General features: G+C 39.1%; 1 protein-coding gene across 1 annotated transcript in view; it reads right to left on the bottom strand.

Annotated features, from left to right (window-relative positions):
• The window catches only part of ADAMTS18 (ADAM metallopeptidase with thrombospondin type 1 motif 18), a gene marked incomplete at both ends in the record, with an annotated part of 49,879 nt that extends 31,367 nt beyond the window's left edge, over nt 1–18,512 (bottom strand). The window contains 2 exons of the mRNA XM_029083836.1: nt 16,243–16,559; nt 18,434–18,512. Coding sequence (XP_028939669.1) covers nt 16,243–16,559; nt 18,434–18,512 — 396 coding nt within the window. The remainder of the gene's footprint in view (nt 1–16,242; nt 16,560–18,433) is intronic.
• Nucleotides 18,513–18,671: the final 159 nt, after the last annotated feature.

The following is an 18,671-nucleotide window of genomic DNA, read 5'->3' as shown; positions in this document are numbered from 1 at the left end:
TCCTAAAGTTGTGACAAAGGCAAAACCAGTAAGATTAGGGCATAGTGACCCAGAAAATTAACAGCTTAAAACAAAGAACTGATGATAGATAAGTAAAACCAGTACTTGGAAATTCTTTTCCATAGGTACTTAGCATTAGCAGATGCTTGCTTGAGTGTTTCTGATCAGGAACATTGCTCTCTATCAGACATGCAACTCCAAACATTAGAAGTCATGAATGAGGCCTTGCAGGAAACACCACTATAAATTATGAGATTTTTTTAAAATAATGCCAGAGGGTTTTGGTGTTTTATTTTCTTTCTGATTTCTTGAACCATTTTCAAGTGAGTTTCTAAGAGGGTTTTTTTACCCTTCATGATCATGTGTACTAGAATCAAACTTGGGGTTTTTAGTGAAAATGCAGCTTTTCCTGTGATGATGGGACTTTGGCAGCTGGACCTTTCAGAAGAACATTTGATATCACGAGTGGATATCATGAGTGAGAATGGCAGAAAAGCCTGAAAGACACCCTCTTCCTTAAAAGATACCCTGCTGAAGGTGCAACCAATAGAGAGAGACACTTACCCCATGCACTAACCCCACAGGGCTAGCTGATGGTAGACCCTTCACCCTATTCAGAGGTCTTGGCTTCAGAGTGACTTACACTGACTGCATCAAAGCCTCAAAGCAAATGGTCTAGACAGTGGCGGTTCACTACCCATACTCACTTTTCCCCAGTGAAGATCCTCAAGATAAAAGCTTCAGCCTGGCAGAGCTGATGCAAATGAATTTGAGGGGGCAGAAGATCTGAGTCTGTCTGACCTGGGATAATTTGCATTCAAACAAAATAAATCCAGCTCAATTCCCATAGCAATTTTACTTTGCTATGAATAGCTCAGGCAGCTCCAATAACGAGGAGCTCGGGTTACATCTGATTGCCAGCTCTGTTGCTTACTAAGAAGTTAGGTCAGTGGTTCCCAACCTTTTAATTTTCCTTGTTGGAGTATACATTGCTATGGATTAGTTACATGAGAGAGCGGTCACAAGGAACTCTGTGGGGAGCAAAGTATCAGCTTGGCTGATATTCCACATACACAGACATATACATATGTTGAAATATCTATGTGGGAAGGACAAAGGGGGGGAATAAAAGAGATTAGGCCATTAAGGGAATGGAAAACAAGAAGCAAAGATGGCCCAAGAGTGAGAATGTCAGGCTGGTGCCTGGGTTATCTGGATTAAACTCCCAGTTCTTCAGCAATTCAGCTTCTCTGTTCCTTATTTCTCAGTTTTATAGGCAGGGTTTTGTAATCAGCCAGTAAATGCTCGAGAGACTTGTGAAGGCTCACATTTGACCCCAGTTGGGTTGTTCTATTAAAATGCCTCCATCTTCCTCACTATAAGCTGCAGCCCCAGACTTCAGGATGTCACTCAGTAGCTCGAGTTGTGATCCAGTGACCAGTTGCACTAACCACAGAAGATTGCAGCTCAGCTGGGTACGTGCCACCCAGCAGGGCTCCATGCTGGCAAGCGCCCTGTTCAAAGACACATTCCTCAAACATGGCTCTGCCCATGATCTGTCCCTCGTCACATCACTGGATGGGCTTTTGCCATGCGACCCCACTCACAGGAAAAACAATGCTAGATGGTGAGTGACCCAGAAATGTGCAGGCACATTCACTGGAGTCTGAGAAGGTTGATAGGTTTGCTCATAACTAGGAATTCCCTTCTTATAATGCTTTCTACTATACACATGCCTCTAGAGAAAGTGTGATTACTTGGCATCACCGTGAAAGGAGGAGCAGGAAAGAATACATATCATCTTCTCTTCTTTTGCTGTAACCACCTCTTTGAAACAGGACAGCAGCCTAGGTGTGTCTGAATCACATTTTTTTTCCCAAGAAATGGCAAATCAGTAAAACCATGAATGCAATTCATACTATTAAACCTGAAATACAGGGCAGCATCATCCCAAAAATCCACCAATTTAAAATAAGACCTCACAATTTTCTCAGTTTTTCACAACATTAAGAAACCTGTACAATGACAACTCCATGTAACATTTAGATAACCATACAAACCATACAAACATCCTTAGCATCCAGATCTTAGTTTACAATAAGCATTTGAATAAGTGAGTTATTTGCTATGATAAATGTAGTAACTCACATCTATATTCCACGTCATGAAAAAGCCTTATATTTGTAGGCATCATTTACAGCCATGAAGCCTGCCTTCACAATATTACATGGCCAAGTACACCACAGGTCCAAAGATTGTTTTCCTATTTTTAGCCAAATGCTACCAATCAGCAGTGCCCAGACATACTGCAATAATGCCTGTCCTGCTTCAGAGCTGTGCACACTCACTCACACTCTCTCCCACAAATTAGCCAATATTTCTATTTTAAGGGAATGATGTATAAAGGTGAGCATGCTACAACTGCTCTGCTGATGTACCTGTACTGAAATGGAAAGCAGAAACCTGGGTGGATTTGTCCCAGACTAGAAAAATTTTTAATACTATTATAAATGAAAGTTTGATGAGAAATCATTTCCAGTACAATTTTCTAACTGCAGAAATCTCTGTAGTAGAAATAACTGTGATCACATGCAAAAATTGCCACAAAGAGGTCTGGTATGAAATAAAACATCATGCCCTAACTTAAAATGGAAACAGTAATACTACCTTAATATCTGTCCAGATTTTCAGCATAATGTGAGGTAAATCCATTCTTCAACCCAATACATCAATTCCATCGCCTGACATCCTGTCTATTGACAGGGTCAGAGTACAACATACAAGTCTAAACCAGTATTTGGAGTGTTAAAACAACAGCTTCCAGGTATTCAATACATGTTTGACTTGTACTTACTGAATAGGGCTGCAGAACTAAACTGGTCATGAAAGGTTACACTGATTATACCATAAGTAGACTTTATTATAAGCCTGTGAATTATGTGACTGTTTAGCAGGGAGGAGTCTTAAGAAAAGCATGAAAGATGGTGTGGGAGCATTTACTTATGTCTTTTCATTGAGAAATCAGTTCTATTATGCACCTCTAAGAATCAGAAATGAGAACAGAGGATAAAGAAAGAGCTGAGGGGAGAACATAAAGATTCCAATTTCTACAGCGTCACAGACACTGATCCAAGATGGGAGGCCTTTGATTCCCATGTCAGCAAGCACCATTTGCTATGATTTTCAAGCAAGTGAGTAGCACTTCTTCATGAAAGATTTTGTACAGTAGTGTTTTACATATCAGGCTCTCCAAATATAGTTTGTGGAGAACGAAAGATCTAAGTAACCATGTAATGATCTCTGAGATCTCAGGAAATAGGAAAGATAAAGTGACAAAGGGAAGGTTGTGCCTGAAAACAACTTTTTCTTCTATGATATATTCTTTATATTAAATTGGTCCAAGAAATCTAGAAATCTGTTGCCACAGATGTTGGCACTATGTTTAATACTGAAGGCCTCCTTACTGAAATAAAAATGCAGTAAAGTCAAGGGAGAGACAATTATATGGAATTTGTTGACAGCTCAGCATGCTACAAAGTTATAAAAGAATGGTGAAAAAAAATCAGCAGAAGATTTAGGAGGCAAAATTTCGTAAGCAACTTGACCTTCTTTCTCCAATTAATCTACTGAACAGTAGGTTACGCAAAAGTCAGGTTAAACATAGGTTAAGAAAAAAGCTTCAAGAAAAGGAATATGCTGTCAGGGTCTCAGAGGCTCTGGGACACCAGGGAAGTGTGAGAGTCACAGACGCTTCAATCTCATACGAAGCTCCTTAATTCCAGGGCCTGTGTGCTCTCTTCTCTGTCCTGACACCGTGGAACACGACCTGAGTTTGCACCATGCCACACCACAGCCAGCAGCTGCTCTCAGTGGACTTTGGGCATTACTTGAGAGAAGTGCTGCAGAGCTCAGCTGCTGTTGTATCTTCAGCCCTTACTTAGGATACACTAGTGCTGAGAAGTGCAGCAGAAGTCAAATAACTAGTGTGTCAGAGCACATCAGCTCTCATAAACAAAGGATAATTTGTCTGTTTTCATAGGCAAGAATTAGAAAAGTGAATGTGAACAGTGAAAAATGTTGTCATGCCATTCTGAGACTCCCTGAAGCTCCACGTCGCTTGCACAGCCACTGATTTATCATTCTCAGATTCTAACTTCTCTGCTAGAGCCTGTCCTCAAGCCCCTGTCCCTCACATTAGTGTATCCCTGACTTTTCCCCCCCCAAAAATCTGACTGCTCAGTGGCCACTAAAGGGGCACTGCCTGCCAATACCAGCATGAAGGTAGTCAAGCACTATTTGTGCCTACACAATATCCTACACAAGATCACATGGGCTGCCAGGAGTTAAAGTGCCATCCTGCCACTTCTCAGTGTGAATTTGCCCAGCTTAATGTGTCATGACTAAAGATGTGACTGTTCATGCAATCTATCTGGATCATCAGTCATTTATTCCACCTTTTCTTCTTTCCAGGTGGTAACATAAACAGAGAAAGAGCCAGAAGGACCTCTTGTTGTGAAACATTTCCTCTCTTCACAGCGTGTTAGGCTACACACTCCTCCCACAGCACAAACCCAGCAGTGTTAATATGCTATGGAAGTAAATTAGTCACAAAGAGCACCATAGGGAACTTAAATATTTTGAATGTATACCATATAATTAGGAAATGCCCACCCTCTTTATCTGTCAGGAACAAGGAAATTGAAAGCTTTGTAATTTTAAACTGCCTATCAGTTGCTATGCATCAATCAAACATCTTGCTGCAGAGAACTAGCATTCACAAAAACTCTGGTAAGATAAGAGAAGGTTTAAACTACACTCCCCATCCTGTTGGAATAGTTTCAGTCTAAGATTCCACATTTGATCACCTCTGTCCAGGGCTTCTCTTTATACACCTCCACTGAACCCTTCAAAAGGACTAGAACAGGACACTGAACTTTCATATTTTTTCAAATTATTTATACTATTACTAATTCTCACGAATTTCACCAATCTGAAATAAATTTGATTTTTTTCAAGAGTAAATAAATTTTTAAAGATAATTTATAGTGACTTATTCCTTTAATATATATTAACATATAACAGTAGAAGTAATGCAAGACTGATACTCATCCTCTACATTATCATTTTTTTGTAATAACCCTACATCCCTCCACTTACAATAAAAATCAGAGGCAAATCACATCAATCACAAATCACATCTTTAAAATTTAAGTCACTTCCTGGAGGAAATATGAAGGTGTCGATTTAAACGATAATTACTCTTTTTCTAGCACATAATAGAGTTATCAAATGGCAGAAGAGCATTTCCTAGTGCAACTTTATGGAAATACAAATATATTATTATTTCACAGACAGTGGACACTGAATTGCACTATCCTTTGTAAAATCAAGATTAAAGGAGTGGCATCAATTCAGCGCATTGGTATAGATATGTTTGTATATATGTATACATTTCTCTTCCTTTTTATTGGCAAGTAAAATGCAAGAAGTCAGGTCCAGATGCTAAGCGGTCATTAAGGGCATGTGGCATATCCATGGAGATATTTTGGAGCACAGGGGCACTGTTCAGAGCAGGCTGAAGCTGAGCAAGAAACACGATCTCATGGGGAAATGCTGCACATCATCTTCTGTTAAACCTAACGCAGCAGCAGGGCTGTGGAGGTAGCGTGACCTTTGCTATGCACAAGTGGTAGTTTGCAGAAGACAGACCTTTGTTCTGGGTGAATAACATTTCCTTCTGTTTTGTTTCTCACGTTAGAGAGTGTTCCCAACTTTCCCAAACTGTAATCTTTACAATTATTGTATAAATCATATGAGTAGCCACAACAATAAAAATACACTATTCCCTCAGCCCTCAAGCTATTTCCAATTAATTTAGTGTTGTGGAGCTATTCTGTGCACCAGAAGGCTAGTTTTCAAGAAATGCTTGGAAAATTACAACAAAAATAAACTTCTCATAGCACTGTAACTCAAAAGTTGAGAACTTGTAAATAGAACTGGCGCAATATTCATAGGCCAAGACCAAAGGCTGGCACATTTTTGATCCCAGCTTCAATTGCCTAGGATAATCTACCAGCCTCTCTTTCTGATTCAGCTTCTGGTCCAAATTGTCCTCTCACTGGTATTTCATCTGTCACACAGGCTGATGGAGAAAGCAAGCCTTTGTCACCATACCATTAGTCTGATGTTCCATGACACATGGCAACAACTGTATGCTGTTCTGTCTGGGCTCCCACCCTCTATTTAGGTTCATGTACCATCTTCCTTAAGTGAAATCCACAGGACTCCCTGTGACTTAGGCAGTTGAAATTAATGTTTCCCAAAGAAATGGTGTGCCTCTTGACTCAACAGCCAAGATGATGTAAGGAGGAAGAAAAGAGCACTCTCCTGATGCCAGGTTCTGATCCAAAGCAGTCAGCATAAAATTTTTTACTCACTACAAGCCTTAGATGAAGCCCATAAACCAGAAAATACCTGTCAAGGAGAGTGGAAGATACTGTGCTGCAAGAATCAGTAGACATCAGCTGCTCACTTGTGTCTCAGCCTGGAAATTGTCCTTATTCTGCCCTTTTGCTTTTTCTGCTAGAGGCAGGATAACAATCTGATCACCAGTACACGATGTTGGAAGTGCAAAAACATATCCATACGGCCTTCAGCATGGCTCCTAGCATGAAAAGAAGCCAGCTAACAGAGAAAAAAAAACCTGAAGGCTGGAGATACTGTTGGTAGGTTGGTCTCTACAGTGATTTCACAGACATTTATTGCAAGCAATGTAACAGAGCATACTCCAGGGAATAGTGCTTTGTCAGAAAAAGTGGCAAAGTGCAAAAGTGACAGAAGCATTTTTCTTGTCCATACTGTAATCATCCACCGTGGGCTGCAAAAAATTAATCTCAGCCCTAGCCCAGGATCAGTATTTTAATCTTTAATTTATACTTGCATCTAACAAAACAAATAGGGTAACTTTCTGTCAAGTGTTAACAAGAAATGAAACTGAGCACCCACATTTTTACAAAAATTTAAACTTTCTTCTCCAATACTGTGCTACTGCATTTATACCTATCCCTTACCCTGATCAGCTTATAATTTAATTACAATGTTAACTTGAAATATTTCTTGAGGTTTACTCTGGCCTAATTCTAAGACTTACTGTTTTAATGACTTCTTCCTAAAAAAAGAATGAGTGTGTGGCATAAGACAAGTCTGCTCAAGATAGAATTCTTTTCAAATGTTCACTCTTTTCACTGAAGTGGAATAATTTGCATGAAGAAATAGCAAATCTGTTTTTAATTTCATGATTTAAAAAAACCTAATTATATTCTGGTGTTATAAAAATTTTATATCTCATGGCAAAGAAACTGCAGATCTGAAGAGTAATCCATGTTTCATTAGTTTGTGTAGTCTGCCACAGAATATAATATTACGTTCTTAAATTAGTTGGAAGCCACACTGTGCTGCAGAGTATAAAAACAAAAGTGAGGGCTCAAGCTAGGTCAAGCATATTTTGTATAGGTCCATTAAAAATCTCAATCCATTAATATTAATAAAGATGTTGAGACACAAAAGTCCTTCAATTAACATATATTAGGCAGGCAGGCACAAGCATTCAAGTGATCCCACTGTGAACAGCAAGAATCCAGTCCTCAAAGAATAAAGCCATGAGTGTGCTGTGTACATAGTGGGGCAGCTAGAAATGCTAATGCCACAGAAGAGTGAAAAGGCAACACCCTATTGTCTGTGCAAGTAAATATCACTTTATTGCCTCAGCTTCCTCTTCTATTAAGCAGGTTTGTGCTGGGCCTTGTTATTCCAGTAAGAATAACTTCAAGACCTATTATCTCTGTCATCAATCTTTTTTCTTTTACTATTTTTTGGCAGCAACTAGCTGGGCAGCCACATATGAGATTCAGGAAAAGGATTTTCATCTGACTGTACAATTTGTTTGTAGATTTCCCTAGCTTATGAACTAACACTGTAAAAAAGAAATTAACTTGCATGTTCCAGAAATTACTCTGGACAATGATGGTTCCCACGGTACTGAGCTTCAACCATCAAGACTCATTCACTTGCATATGACCTGATTATTTGACATTTCTTCACCCTCATTCTTAGTGACTTCCGAGCATGATAAACAATAAAAGGTTACTGATGTCAACCTATTATGAGCCAGGATGCTGTTCCCAACTAACACATAGTAAAGCCAGTACTGAACGTTAATTAATACATGTTTGTAAATTGTGCTGAGCTGCAAGGCATTATGACTTTGGGTTTCTTCTGTAAATGTTTATCTCAAAGCTTTAGTCAATGCTCTACTGTCTGAACCAAAGCTAAGTTCTGCTTCCATCAGCTATTCACAGAGCTGGTCAAATCACTGTCAGAGCAAATCAATAGGAAATTCCTTTAGCATACTGTAATTTATGGTAGACCTGCAGCAACAGAATTGGGATTAAAACGGGATAAGAAAAGGCAAGAAAGAACCAACATTTCTGCTCCCTATGACATGATCAAAAAGACAGAGGAAAACTATGTTTGTAATGTAATTATCCATAAAAGTTCAATTCAGATACCATTTAAGGGCTAGTCACAGCCTTCCTAACACAAAATGAGTGGGTTTTAGAAAAAAGATACTGAAGTCTGAGTTTTAGCTGATAAAACTCACTGCAGATCCACTGCCAGCTCTCACGGCAGAGATAACCAAGTTTAACCCCTCTCCTGCCAACTCACTGAGAGAGTGACACACACAGAGCTAACAGCTTCTGTATGTGGTCAGGAGTCAAGCCAGAGAGAATACTGACGATTAAAAAGACTGCTGACTTCAGTGGGACTGCTGTTATCACTGGACACTGCAACTTCCAAAAAGAGAAAGCAGGTATTTTCTAGAAAATCCCTAGAGCTATAAATCTGTAAGGCAACAATCTTACTCACGCTCAGGAGAGAATGAAATCAGATGCAAATAGCTCCAAAATTGTCTTAAAGAATTGATCGATATACTATTGGCACTACAGCTCTGGATGCCTTTGTCTAACATGGCTCCAGGTTTTATCTTGCCTCCATCCACGGACTGCAAATTTCAAAACCACAGACACTGAGAACAGTCTTTAGACCTCCATCCTTCTCTCACTGTTTGCAATACTGGATGGCAGTCCCAGTGACCAATCTACCATCTTTTCAAAGAGTATGGGACATGCTGTTCATCAGAAACACAGACACTTCCCTAAACAGCTCCAAATTAGAAAATGTTACCTTGAATATCTTGTAGACTTAAACATAACTGTGACAAACAAAAACTGTAGGTGCTGAAATTACTGAGGGACTTATGGAGCTGGTAACAAACTCTCAGTGACCATCCAAACCAGTGAAGACTGGGCAGCCTATGCAGAATAAAAGTCAATATCCCAACTGAGTACAAATCACAAAGCTGTCATCATCATCAGGGCACTGGTTTTGCAGAGAGGCCAAGGAGGGACTAAGCTTAGGAAACAAAAAGTGTTAAAGAACAGTTTTGATACCAGTGTTTGCTCAAATTAAGTGGACTCTGGGACAGGGCCAGGGCACAACCAAACTCCTCCTGTGCTTTCCACTCACCCTCTTGCTGTGTAACAGGCACAGAGCTCGAGGAGTGGGCTTCTTGAGTTGGACTTAAATTGAACTACAATTTCACAGACTGTCATTGTGTATTGGGTAAACAAAAGCCTTTACACTCCAGATCTGCAAACCTGGTATCTTCCTCAAACACTTCTGAAGTGGAGGAAGAAGGGGAAAAAGACAGAAATAAAACCTTGTTTTGGTTAATTATTAGTGACTGAAAATTGCTATGACTTATTAGAATCTGCCTCTAAAAAGAGAAATATCTTAAATGTTCAGCAATTCACAGCTGTGCAGAAGAGACTATGTTGCAACTCGGCAGCAGAGATGGTATGAGCCAAATGAAAATAGTGGCGCTTAAAATAAAAATCCTCATTTACATCAAAGACATCCTGTTATGAAGAGGTCAAGTCTGTGCAGACAGGTCATCCTCTCCTGACCTTTCTGAGGCCATTTGACTATAAGCTTCTCTCTAACAGACTATGGAAAGTGTGGGAACTAAGTTTTGTGGAAAGCCTTCGCTACAGCAAGAAAAATGTTGGTGTTTCAAGTATAGATAGAGTTTACTAATTCCTTTAGAAGTTACGATAAGGCTGCTGCTTTAGAAGGAAGGCCAGGATGAACTGCCTGTCTGTGCACACGTGGATGGCTCCCTGGTTCTGGAGCTGCTTTGAGGGCACAAGCAGCGGTGCTCTCAACAGCCTGAAGTTTGGTCTGAAATACTGACAAACATTTTCTGTGCTCTTACTGCCAGCCGAGCAATAATGGAGCGGGCAGAAGTGACCAAGAGGACCAGCTCCTGTGGGTACTCTCATGAGCTGTTCTACATCCACAGCCCACCGTGTGCAGGCTAGTGGAGCCAAAGTGCTCTCAGTGACACACTGTTTCCTTTATGTATGTTCAAGGGTTCCAGGTTTTTTTAATATAAAACATGGAAGAAATGCAACCTCTATTACTTTTCCTGTCCAGTGGAAGCAGATTATTTCTCCATCATTAATCCCCTTTAATTCCATTTCTTACCCATCAGGAATCAGAAGGGTCAAAATGCCTGGGATAACACTGTCTTTGTCTTGCAGAGCTAAAGCCAGAGTTAAACAGAAAGCTTATCAGACAGATATAGAGAAGGGCAATCAATAATCTAATCACACAATTCATTCCCCATCAGCAGTCAATTCAAGGCTGACACCAGAAAGTGTCTTGTATTTGTCTAGTATAATTTAAAATATCTCCAAGAATATGGCTTTTTACCCATTGTCACCTCATTTTCCTTTAAATATTTCTTATTTTTATCTTTACCATATTTTGGAGCAAATAATGGCAAAATGTCCATCAAAACAGTGGACTAAATGATGATCCTATAAAACACAGTTTGTGTTTTATAAAGTATAGAGATGTAATGGTGTGTGAATATTAAGAAAGTCAAAGAACTCATGTTCCAGCTGCTGTTCATGTTGTGCTGGTATAATGGCAGAAAATGTAGGATTTGTATATTGACTTGTGGATGGACTAAAAATAGTTTTGCGAATGAGTCAAATTAGCAGTTCTGTACTTAGTTTCTCTTCAAGGTCCCACTGGCCCAAATTTTGTCCTATTTTTACAGCTGTAGGTTTCTAAAGGAAACTCATTGCAAACAGCAATTATTTTGTACTTTAACCAGCAGTCTGGCTCACTGATTTTGACAGGAGTTTGTCTGCATAAGAACCTTAGGATTTGTCTCAACATATTTAATTGGACTTAAAGTGTGAGCTCTAGGAATAAGAGGCTGTTGTTAGCATGAACTTAGATAATGCTAATACAGCGTGCAATTAAATGACTACAAAGAATGGGTACATGAGTTGCCTTGCCTGCCTACCTCTTAGGTGGCCAGACTGTGTTAAGAAGCTTTAATTTTGTGGCTGCTTTGATACTTTGAGCAAAGTCCTGCCCTCAGACATGCACACACAACTTCCATTGAATTAATACATCTCCTGTTTATCTCTCAGTGTTACATCTCAGCCTTTCTCCAGCCGTAGACTCGTCTGACAGCTCAGTGAGTGTAACATGATTCATCCTTCCCTCCTCTTCCCTTGACTAGACACTAACATAACAGAATTTGAGACAAGAGAAAGAGGCCCCTTATAATGAAAGATTCAATCACATCTTATCAAAAACAGAGGAGGGCACTAGCTAGTGCATGAAGCTGACTCCACTCTTCTAATTGAGGTACATAAATAATCAGGAGAGAACAGCTCACATTCACCTCCAGTGTATGCAGGTGCAGCCTCTCAGGCCTCCTTGCTGGTACCTTTGCTTAGGGCTGAATTTGGCCTGAACAATAAAACTGTATCATATAAAGGACTGGAACTGTTCCACTGAACTGTACTGCATTTCCTTCTGACTCAAAATACACATGCATGTCTTCTCTGTGATGTACTAGTAGGAGAGCTCCTTTACATTGTACATATGCTCCTCTCCTCTGGGCACACGTTTTATACTTGCTGTACACCCTCACCTGTCTCTTCCACCAAATAGCAGCAACATCCCCACAGATGCTATATAATAAACTACTCATTCATTACGTTCACCGTTTTCTACGTTGTGTACTGGACTATAGTGTAAACTTGTTTGACTTTGTAAGAGAGAGTTCTGGTTCACAAGGGCAATGTGACTTCTGCTCCTAAATGCACAGTTATAAATTACTTGTAAGAATGTCTCTAGAACACAACTGGACTACTGACACCTCTGGGGTTCTCATGCATTCTGCACTGATTTACTGTGTGACTGCAAACAACTCACTTTATACAAGAGATTATGTACACATACACCTAACAGTAGCAGTACATAAGGAGACAGAAAGGAGACCAAAACTAGCATATAAAGAGAGACAAACAATAGACAGTTCATACACAGACTAGGAAGACAGTAGTAAGGCTTTTAGATACGCTATCATGAAAGCGGAGTTAAAGTTAATGCAGATGACAAAGCACAACAGTGGATGAGGGTGGGCAAGAGGAATGAGGTAGGAATACAGATACGGCCACACTGAGTAAATCCTAAAAACAATTTCTTATTCTAGCAGTGGCCAGCACCATCTCCTTCAGAAAAACTGAAAAACCCCTGCATTCTGTGGATTTGGCATAATCTGCCTCCCATTTTGATAGCTAAAGGCAATTATAAGTAATAATATATTACTAAATAATAATAATAAAAATATAATAAGAATAAGTAAGAATTAGCTCTAGTTAGGAGTTTGGAAAAAAAACCCTGAATTTGGGAAGAACGAACAGCTTGAATTGGAGAACATAAACAGAGGATGAAGCAGTAAGACAAACCAGTGGTCTAGATATGTCAATTGGAATAGCACAAGGGATTGAAGGAAGCTTCAAGAAGTCATGCTGGAGTAACAGAAGAGTTTTATTAAAAGTAATAACGAATATCAGTGGAGAAAGGAGTCGAAAATTTTGCATTAATTTCTATTTGGGACACATTAAGATGACACCAAAGAGAGAAACTAGTTTTGTATTTACTAACATAAATAAACTCATTGACCCAAAGTTGTAAGAATTAAAGAAAACCAGCTCTGAAATCAAGAATGTATTTACAAAAATATATGGAAATGAAAAAAATTATTCCAACTTCTTTGGAGGGAATGTATCATATTCTCCACTGATAGTCCAGAACACACTTTTCTGAAGGTTTACAAAGAACATCAATCTTTTAAGCATTTTTGATAAAATGACTGAGCAAATAGGTGTGATGTATAACATAAGTCTGAATTTTAATAAATCTGTTATACTCTTTTATTGCTAAGTAAGTATGATGCTTCTACTCAACACCACATGGTGAAACAGACACGTAGGAAGATCTAAACAAGATTTCTTGTATACAAGTTAATTTCATTTAAAAAAAAAAAAATAAAATCACAGCTTTCTTGCTGCATAACAGATGCTCCAGCAAGTAAAGGATGCTGACTGAAGAAGGACAGAAGAAAGCAAGTTGTTCAAAAATCAAAGCACCTACACTTTAATGATGAAAAGGCAAGAGACAGTACTCATAGTAAATTTATACACATTCTCCTAAAATGCTAGCTTGATGTATTAAAGGACTTACTCAGATAAAGAGCACAGATCCAGTTTTGATTTGTGACATAACAAGAAAATTGTGTTGACTGATGGAAACTGTTCTCAAATCAACAAATCAGCATAAAAATGTGGGGCCTTACTGTAAACTAAGCTATTAAAACATGAGTAAGATACACATATCTCGTAATAGATCTACACCAAATCAACAAATTCTTGCTCCTTTCCAGTGTTAAGGTCATCCTGCATAACAAACCACTTCATATAGACTCCCTCAAAAGTCTACTCTGCAGGCAATGGCAGATAACAGACAGCTGAATGACTGAATACTCTAGGTCATCCAAAAAATTAGATCAAAGAGTCCCTGTAGTCTATTGAAATGCAATTGCTTCCAAATCACATTGTGGTGTTCCAAGCTTGAAAGAATGGGTCACTGCAGTTTTATTGTAGAGAAGCTATTGCTAATGAAAGGAACAATGGAAAGATTAGTGCTACCAACCATATAGAAGAAACACCACTTTCGGTTTAATTGCAGTGAACAAAGCAAATAGGAAAGAAGGGCAACCAAGTGACAAAAGTAGTTGGTGCAAAGAGGATACAGAAGCTATTCACAAGGCTCCCTTGATCAGAGCACAGCGTCCAGCCTTAACATATGATTACTGAATTTGGATCACAGTAAAAAAATGACGTGGTTGTCATTACAGACAGCTGACGACACATTTTTAAGAAGGCAGCCTTGCAAACTGGAAGATTAAGAATCCTGTTGCTTATTTGCCGGCGATTCATTAGGTGTACTGAAATAAATCAATAGGGAGAAAGGAACAATTATACTTTATTTGTGATACCTACTCTGCAGGAGATTATAAGTGAAGGTTTATTTAATGTACCAATTTAAAAATAACAATTTAAGGTGAAATCTATTGAACCTTAGAACTGATTAAAGAAAGAGAGAGATTCTAATTGGTGATGATCTAGGTACTGAAAAAGGTTCTGCCTTAATAAATTTGTTCATGCCACAATATTTATTCTCTTTTGATCAGTTGCTGGATCTTTTCTCAGAGAAGCTTACCAGTCATAACAATCCCTGTCGAGACAGTGGTAAAAGATCCATTTCAGTCTCAGTTAAGATCACCACATTCTGTTTCTCTGTGACCTGAGGCAGACTTGAACCTTCCTTCTTCAGACAAGACTTGACAAGCCTAGTTTCACTCAGCTCATAAAGCATGTGAAAAACAAAATGTGACCAAACAGGGGGTATCACCCGAACTGTAACTGTTGTGTGTTAGTAGAGCATTTCTCTTATAGCAACAGCCAAACACTGCAATAAGTGAAAACAGTATTTTTCTGAATAAATATGATAAAAGCTAGCAGTTGTGAAAACAAAGCTTCCACAGAAACAACTAAGCATATCCGAAATTAACAGTTCAGCCCTACAAACACAACTTAAAAAACAAATGAAAACCTCATTCCAGTTCCTGGCACCTGATCCAAAGTCGCATTTGCAACTGTTCAAATGAACTGTAAAACACTAATTCCTCTAACTTGCTGAGAATAAAAGGTAGAGCATTCAAAATATAATCCAGACTACTTCAACCACTTAACAGTATTCAACAGCTCTTCCTAATGAACCACCCTCTTCTCAAGTCACTGATTACTATTTCAAAGGAAACATTGGGTGGCTCAAGTGCTCCTTTTTGGTCCAGCCACACAGTTATAACAGCCCTTATGGACAAGTACCTTTGCAGAACAGATTTCTAGAGGGTGACCCAACATATCCTCTGGGCCTTAGTCAATGACAAAACACACAGATAGCTTCGTATACCTAACACTATTAAATGTCACTGCTTTAATATCCATCCATAGGAAATTGCTTTGCAAGTGCAAGGGCTTAAGCCTAAAAAACATCAATAACTCTTAATTCTGTAGATGATTCTTCTGAATTACATCAGTAAAGACCTATCTGCAGGCAGTGAGCACTGTCAAATGTATTTTCAAAAAATCATTTGTGAGCAGTAATTTTTCATGAACTTGGATGACAGCCATAAGTGGAAAACATGCAATGATAATACTTAACACATTCATAAGAGATCAACTAATCAAGACTTATAAACCTGAATAAGGCTGGAATTATCAAAGGAAACTAAAGGAAATTGGCTCATAACTCCTGCTGAGCTAGGAAATTCACCCTTCCTTAAAGCAACTGACAAACCTAGGTATAATATTTTTTTCTCATAAGCTTACAGATTGAATTTTTTTTTCTTTATTCATAGTAGTTCACAAAGACAGGAAGAGCATTTACTTAAGAGCAAGCAAAAATGTATAAACTATCACAAACTATAACAAAATAAAATTGCTATGGACTATCAGCCAGTCTTTGCTTTTTTTGCTGAAAGACTATGATAAAACAATACAAAGGATGTGATGTAGTTCATCGACTAGAACTAAATCTCTTCTGTTAAATGCAATAGCAACTAGTGCTATTAGGAAAATCACCAAATGTTGTATGGTATCCTGAATATTATATGAATTGCATACCTTCAGCTACTATTCCAAGTATGAAAATAATTTTAATGTTGATTTGTTTTAAATAAACACTTACCAAGCCTACACATGTAGATATTGCTACCGAAGAGGTGCTATCATTCCTTATAAATCCCTGGTAGAAACACTGCTCAATTTCATGTTCCTGAGAATTTGAGACTCCATCTTTCCCGAGTACCTGGACAATAAAACTGTTGCTTAAAATGGTCGAAGGTTTAAGTTCTAAGTGAAGTTCCTGTCCAAATGCTGAAAATTTGTAGTGCAAGGAACTCTTTGAACTCTGAGTTGATCTCTTTCTCCTAGTACTGTGCAAAACATCATGTGAAATGTACGATCCACTGGAATCCACTTTGACAGGTGTCACAAATACATAATCTGTAAGGATAAAAAGTTAGCCATCAGCTTCTGCATCCAACAGATAAGATAAGCACCACTCTAACACGGTAAGCATCAGGCTTTCACTATGGCATGAAGCATTCCCTCGTTCAGGGAAGGGCCTGAAAGCTCTGCAGGCTGTGTGTGTACAGGCTTGACTGCAGAAACTCACCCCTGTAAGTCACACAGGCTCTCTAACAGTGTTTGTTTCCTTTCTGCGCCCCTGAGAGGTACAGACTAACTAGCATAGCTGTGAACATTCTCACAATCGCTCTTCTGAAGACATTTGTCATCACCAGCAGATCTGTAGATTTTCCCCTCCCCCTGTATTAATTGCTGTCAAATGTGAAGGCCACTCTGGTTTGAGAGCTTTTTTTCCTTCCCTAAGAATGCAGCAAATATTGCATCACTGTAGGGGTAACCATGACTGAGACTTTGTAGAACTGTACCATTTGTTCAAATGGATTAAAGGATTAATTTATTAATGCCTTAACTGAGTGAGACCTCATCTCTTTGTAGTGACTTGATTAGACTGGGTTTCAAATTGTAACTGACCTTCAGCAGAAAGAGATTACATCCTACCTAATAACCTTTAGTCAGCCATTGCTAATTGCATGTCAGAGAAGTTTATTGTTTTGGATAAAATATGTGAAAAATTACAAAGTTATTTGTGAGGAGAAGACTCAGATTTACCCACAACCACCTAAGAAAGGAAAAAAATAGAGGCCATGGTTCAGCTAGCTACACAAGCAGGTGCCTAACTGGAAGTACATTGCCATTGCTGTTGATCTGGCCATACAGGGATTACCTGGATCCTGGAAGCTGGGTCTGAATTTTAGCCATGTGCTGAACCTCTGCACCTATTCCTCGTTATATGAGTAATTTATGCTGAACAAACTGCTTCCCAACCCCAGTTCATTTTTGAGCTGTATTTTTCTGTGAATACTTAACGATGTCCATGCATTTGACAGTAAAACAATTCATTTCTCTTCCTAAATTGAAATAACACCCTTTAAAAAGAAGAAAACTCCCTCCTTGTGTTGTAACAGATGTTGCAAAAACCTATCAATCTCTTTGCCTGAACAGACTTTATTGTACACACATTAATCTGAAAACATAACCAGGGATAGGTTATTTTTCCTTAGACAGTGGAAACAATACATCAAGAACTTTCACTTTCCTCGAGTGGTGTTAATCAACCGCAGAAGCTGAGGACGCTAAGCAGGCTGGTGGCCAAAAAATGGAAGCAGCTGCTGGAGAGAGGGAATCCCCCAGCGAGCAGATGATGGGGTGCAAGAGGGTTTTCCTTTCTGCACCCTGATGTGGTTCTCTGTTGTACTTTGTTTCCACTCGCACCCAATAAAAAGTGTGTACCACACTTCAGACTTCCCAAAGTCATCAGCATCTAAGTGTCAGTCTCTTGCACCCTGGGAACAAACAGCTCCTGAGCTCTCACTCACACCAGTCCTTTCTCTCCAGGTTTGTTTTCCCTTAGCCTGCATTTCGCGGCTTCTTCCACTCTCCCACCCTCAATCTTTTCATTACTTTTGTCTCATTGCTTCCAGAACAGACACACGAGGTTTTGTTGTTGTGGCTACGTACACATTCATCCTTCTAATTGCACATGTAAATGCAGATGCATTTAACATCTCATTCATTTGCTTTGCGCTCTTACATATTGTTCCTTTTAGCTTTTGCACACACGGTTTAACAAGTTAATCCCTGCCCACGGTTAGCTATTACAGCAACCAACTTGCCTTCACTTTACGTTCCCCAACGCTGTGGCTTCTTCCCTTTAAATGCTCAGTCCACCAAAAAGAAAAAGCATCCATGCAAATGTTCAAATACAGAGACACAGAAAGAGCCATACAAACCATGATTCAATTCACTGATGCTGTCACTGGTTAAAGTTGCTGCACGAGACATGCAACAGAGGCAGCACAGCTGAAGGGTCTGCAAGAGAAAAAAAAAAAAATAGAGAGAAAAGGAGTATTGGGCGAGATTTACTTGACAAGGGAAGGCAGAAAGACAAGGCACCAGGAACTGTGCAGTAACCTGGTATGAAAGTACACCAGGCGACTGCAAAAGAAAGTGCTCTCGACCTGCCTTTAC

Source organism: Antrostomus carolinensis, unplaced genomic scaffold (assembly GCF_000700745.2).
Source record: "Antrostomus carolinensis isolate BGI_N321 unplaced genomic scaffold, ASM70074v2 scaffold41912, whole genome shotgun sequence".
Lineage (NCBI taxonomy): Eukaryota > Metazoa > Chordata > Aves > Caprimulgiformes > Caprimulgidae > Antrostomus > Antrostomus carolinensis.
Note: the sequence above shows the minus strand (reverse complement) of the source record. Positions and strands in the feature narration are given on the sequence as shown.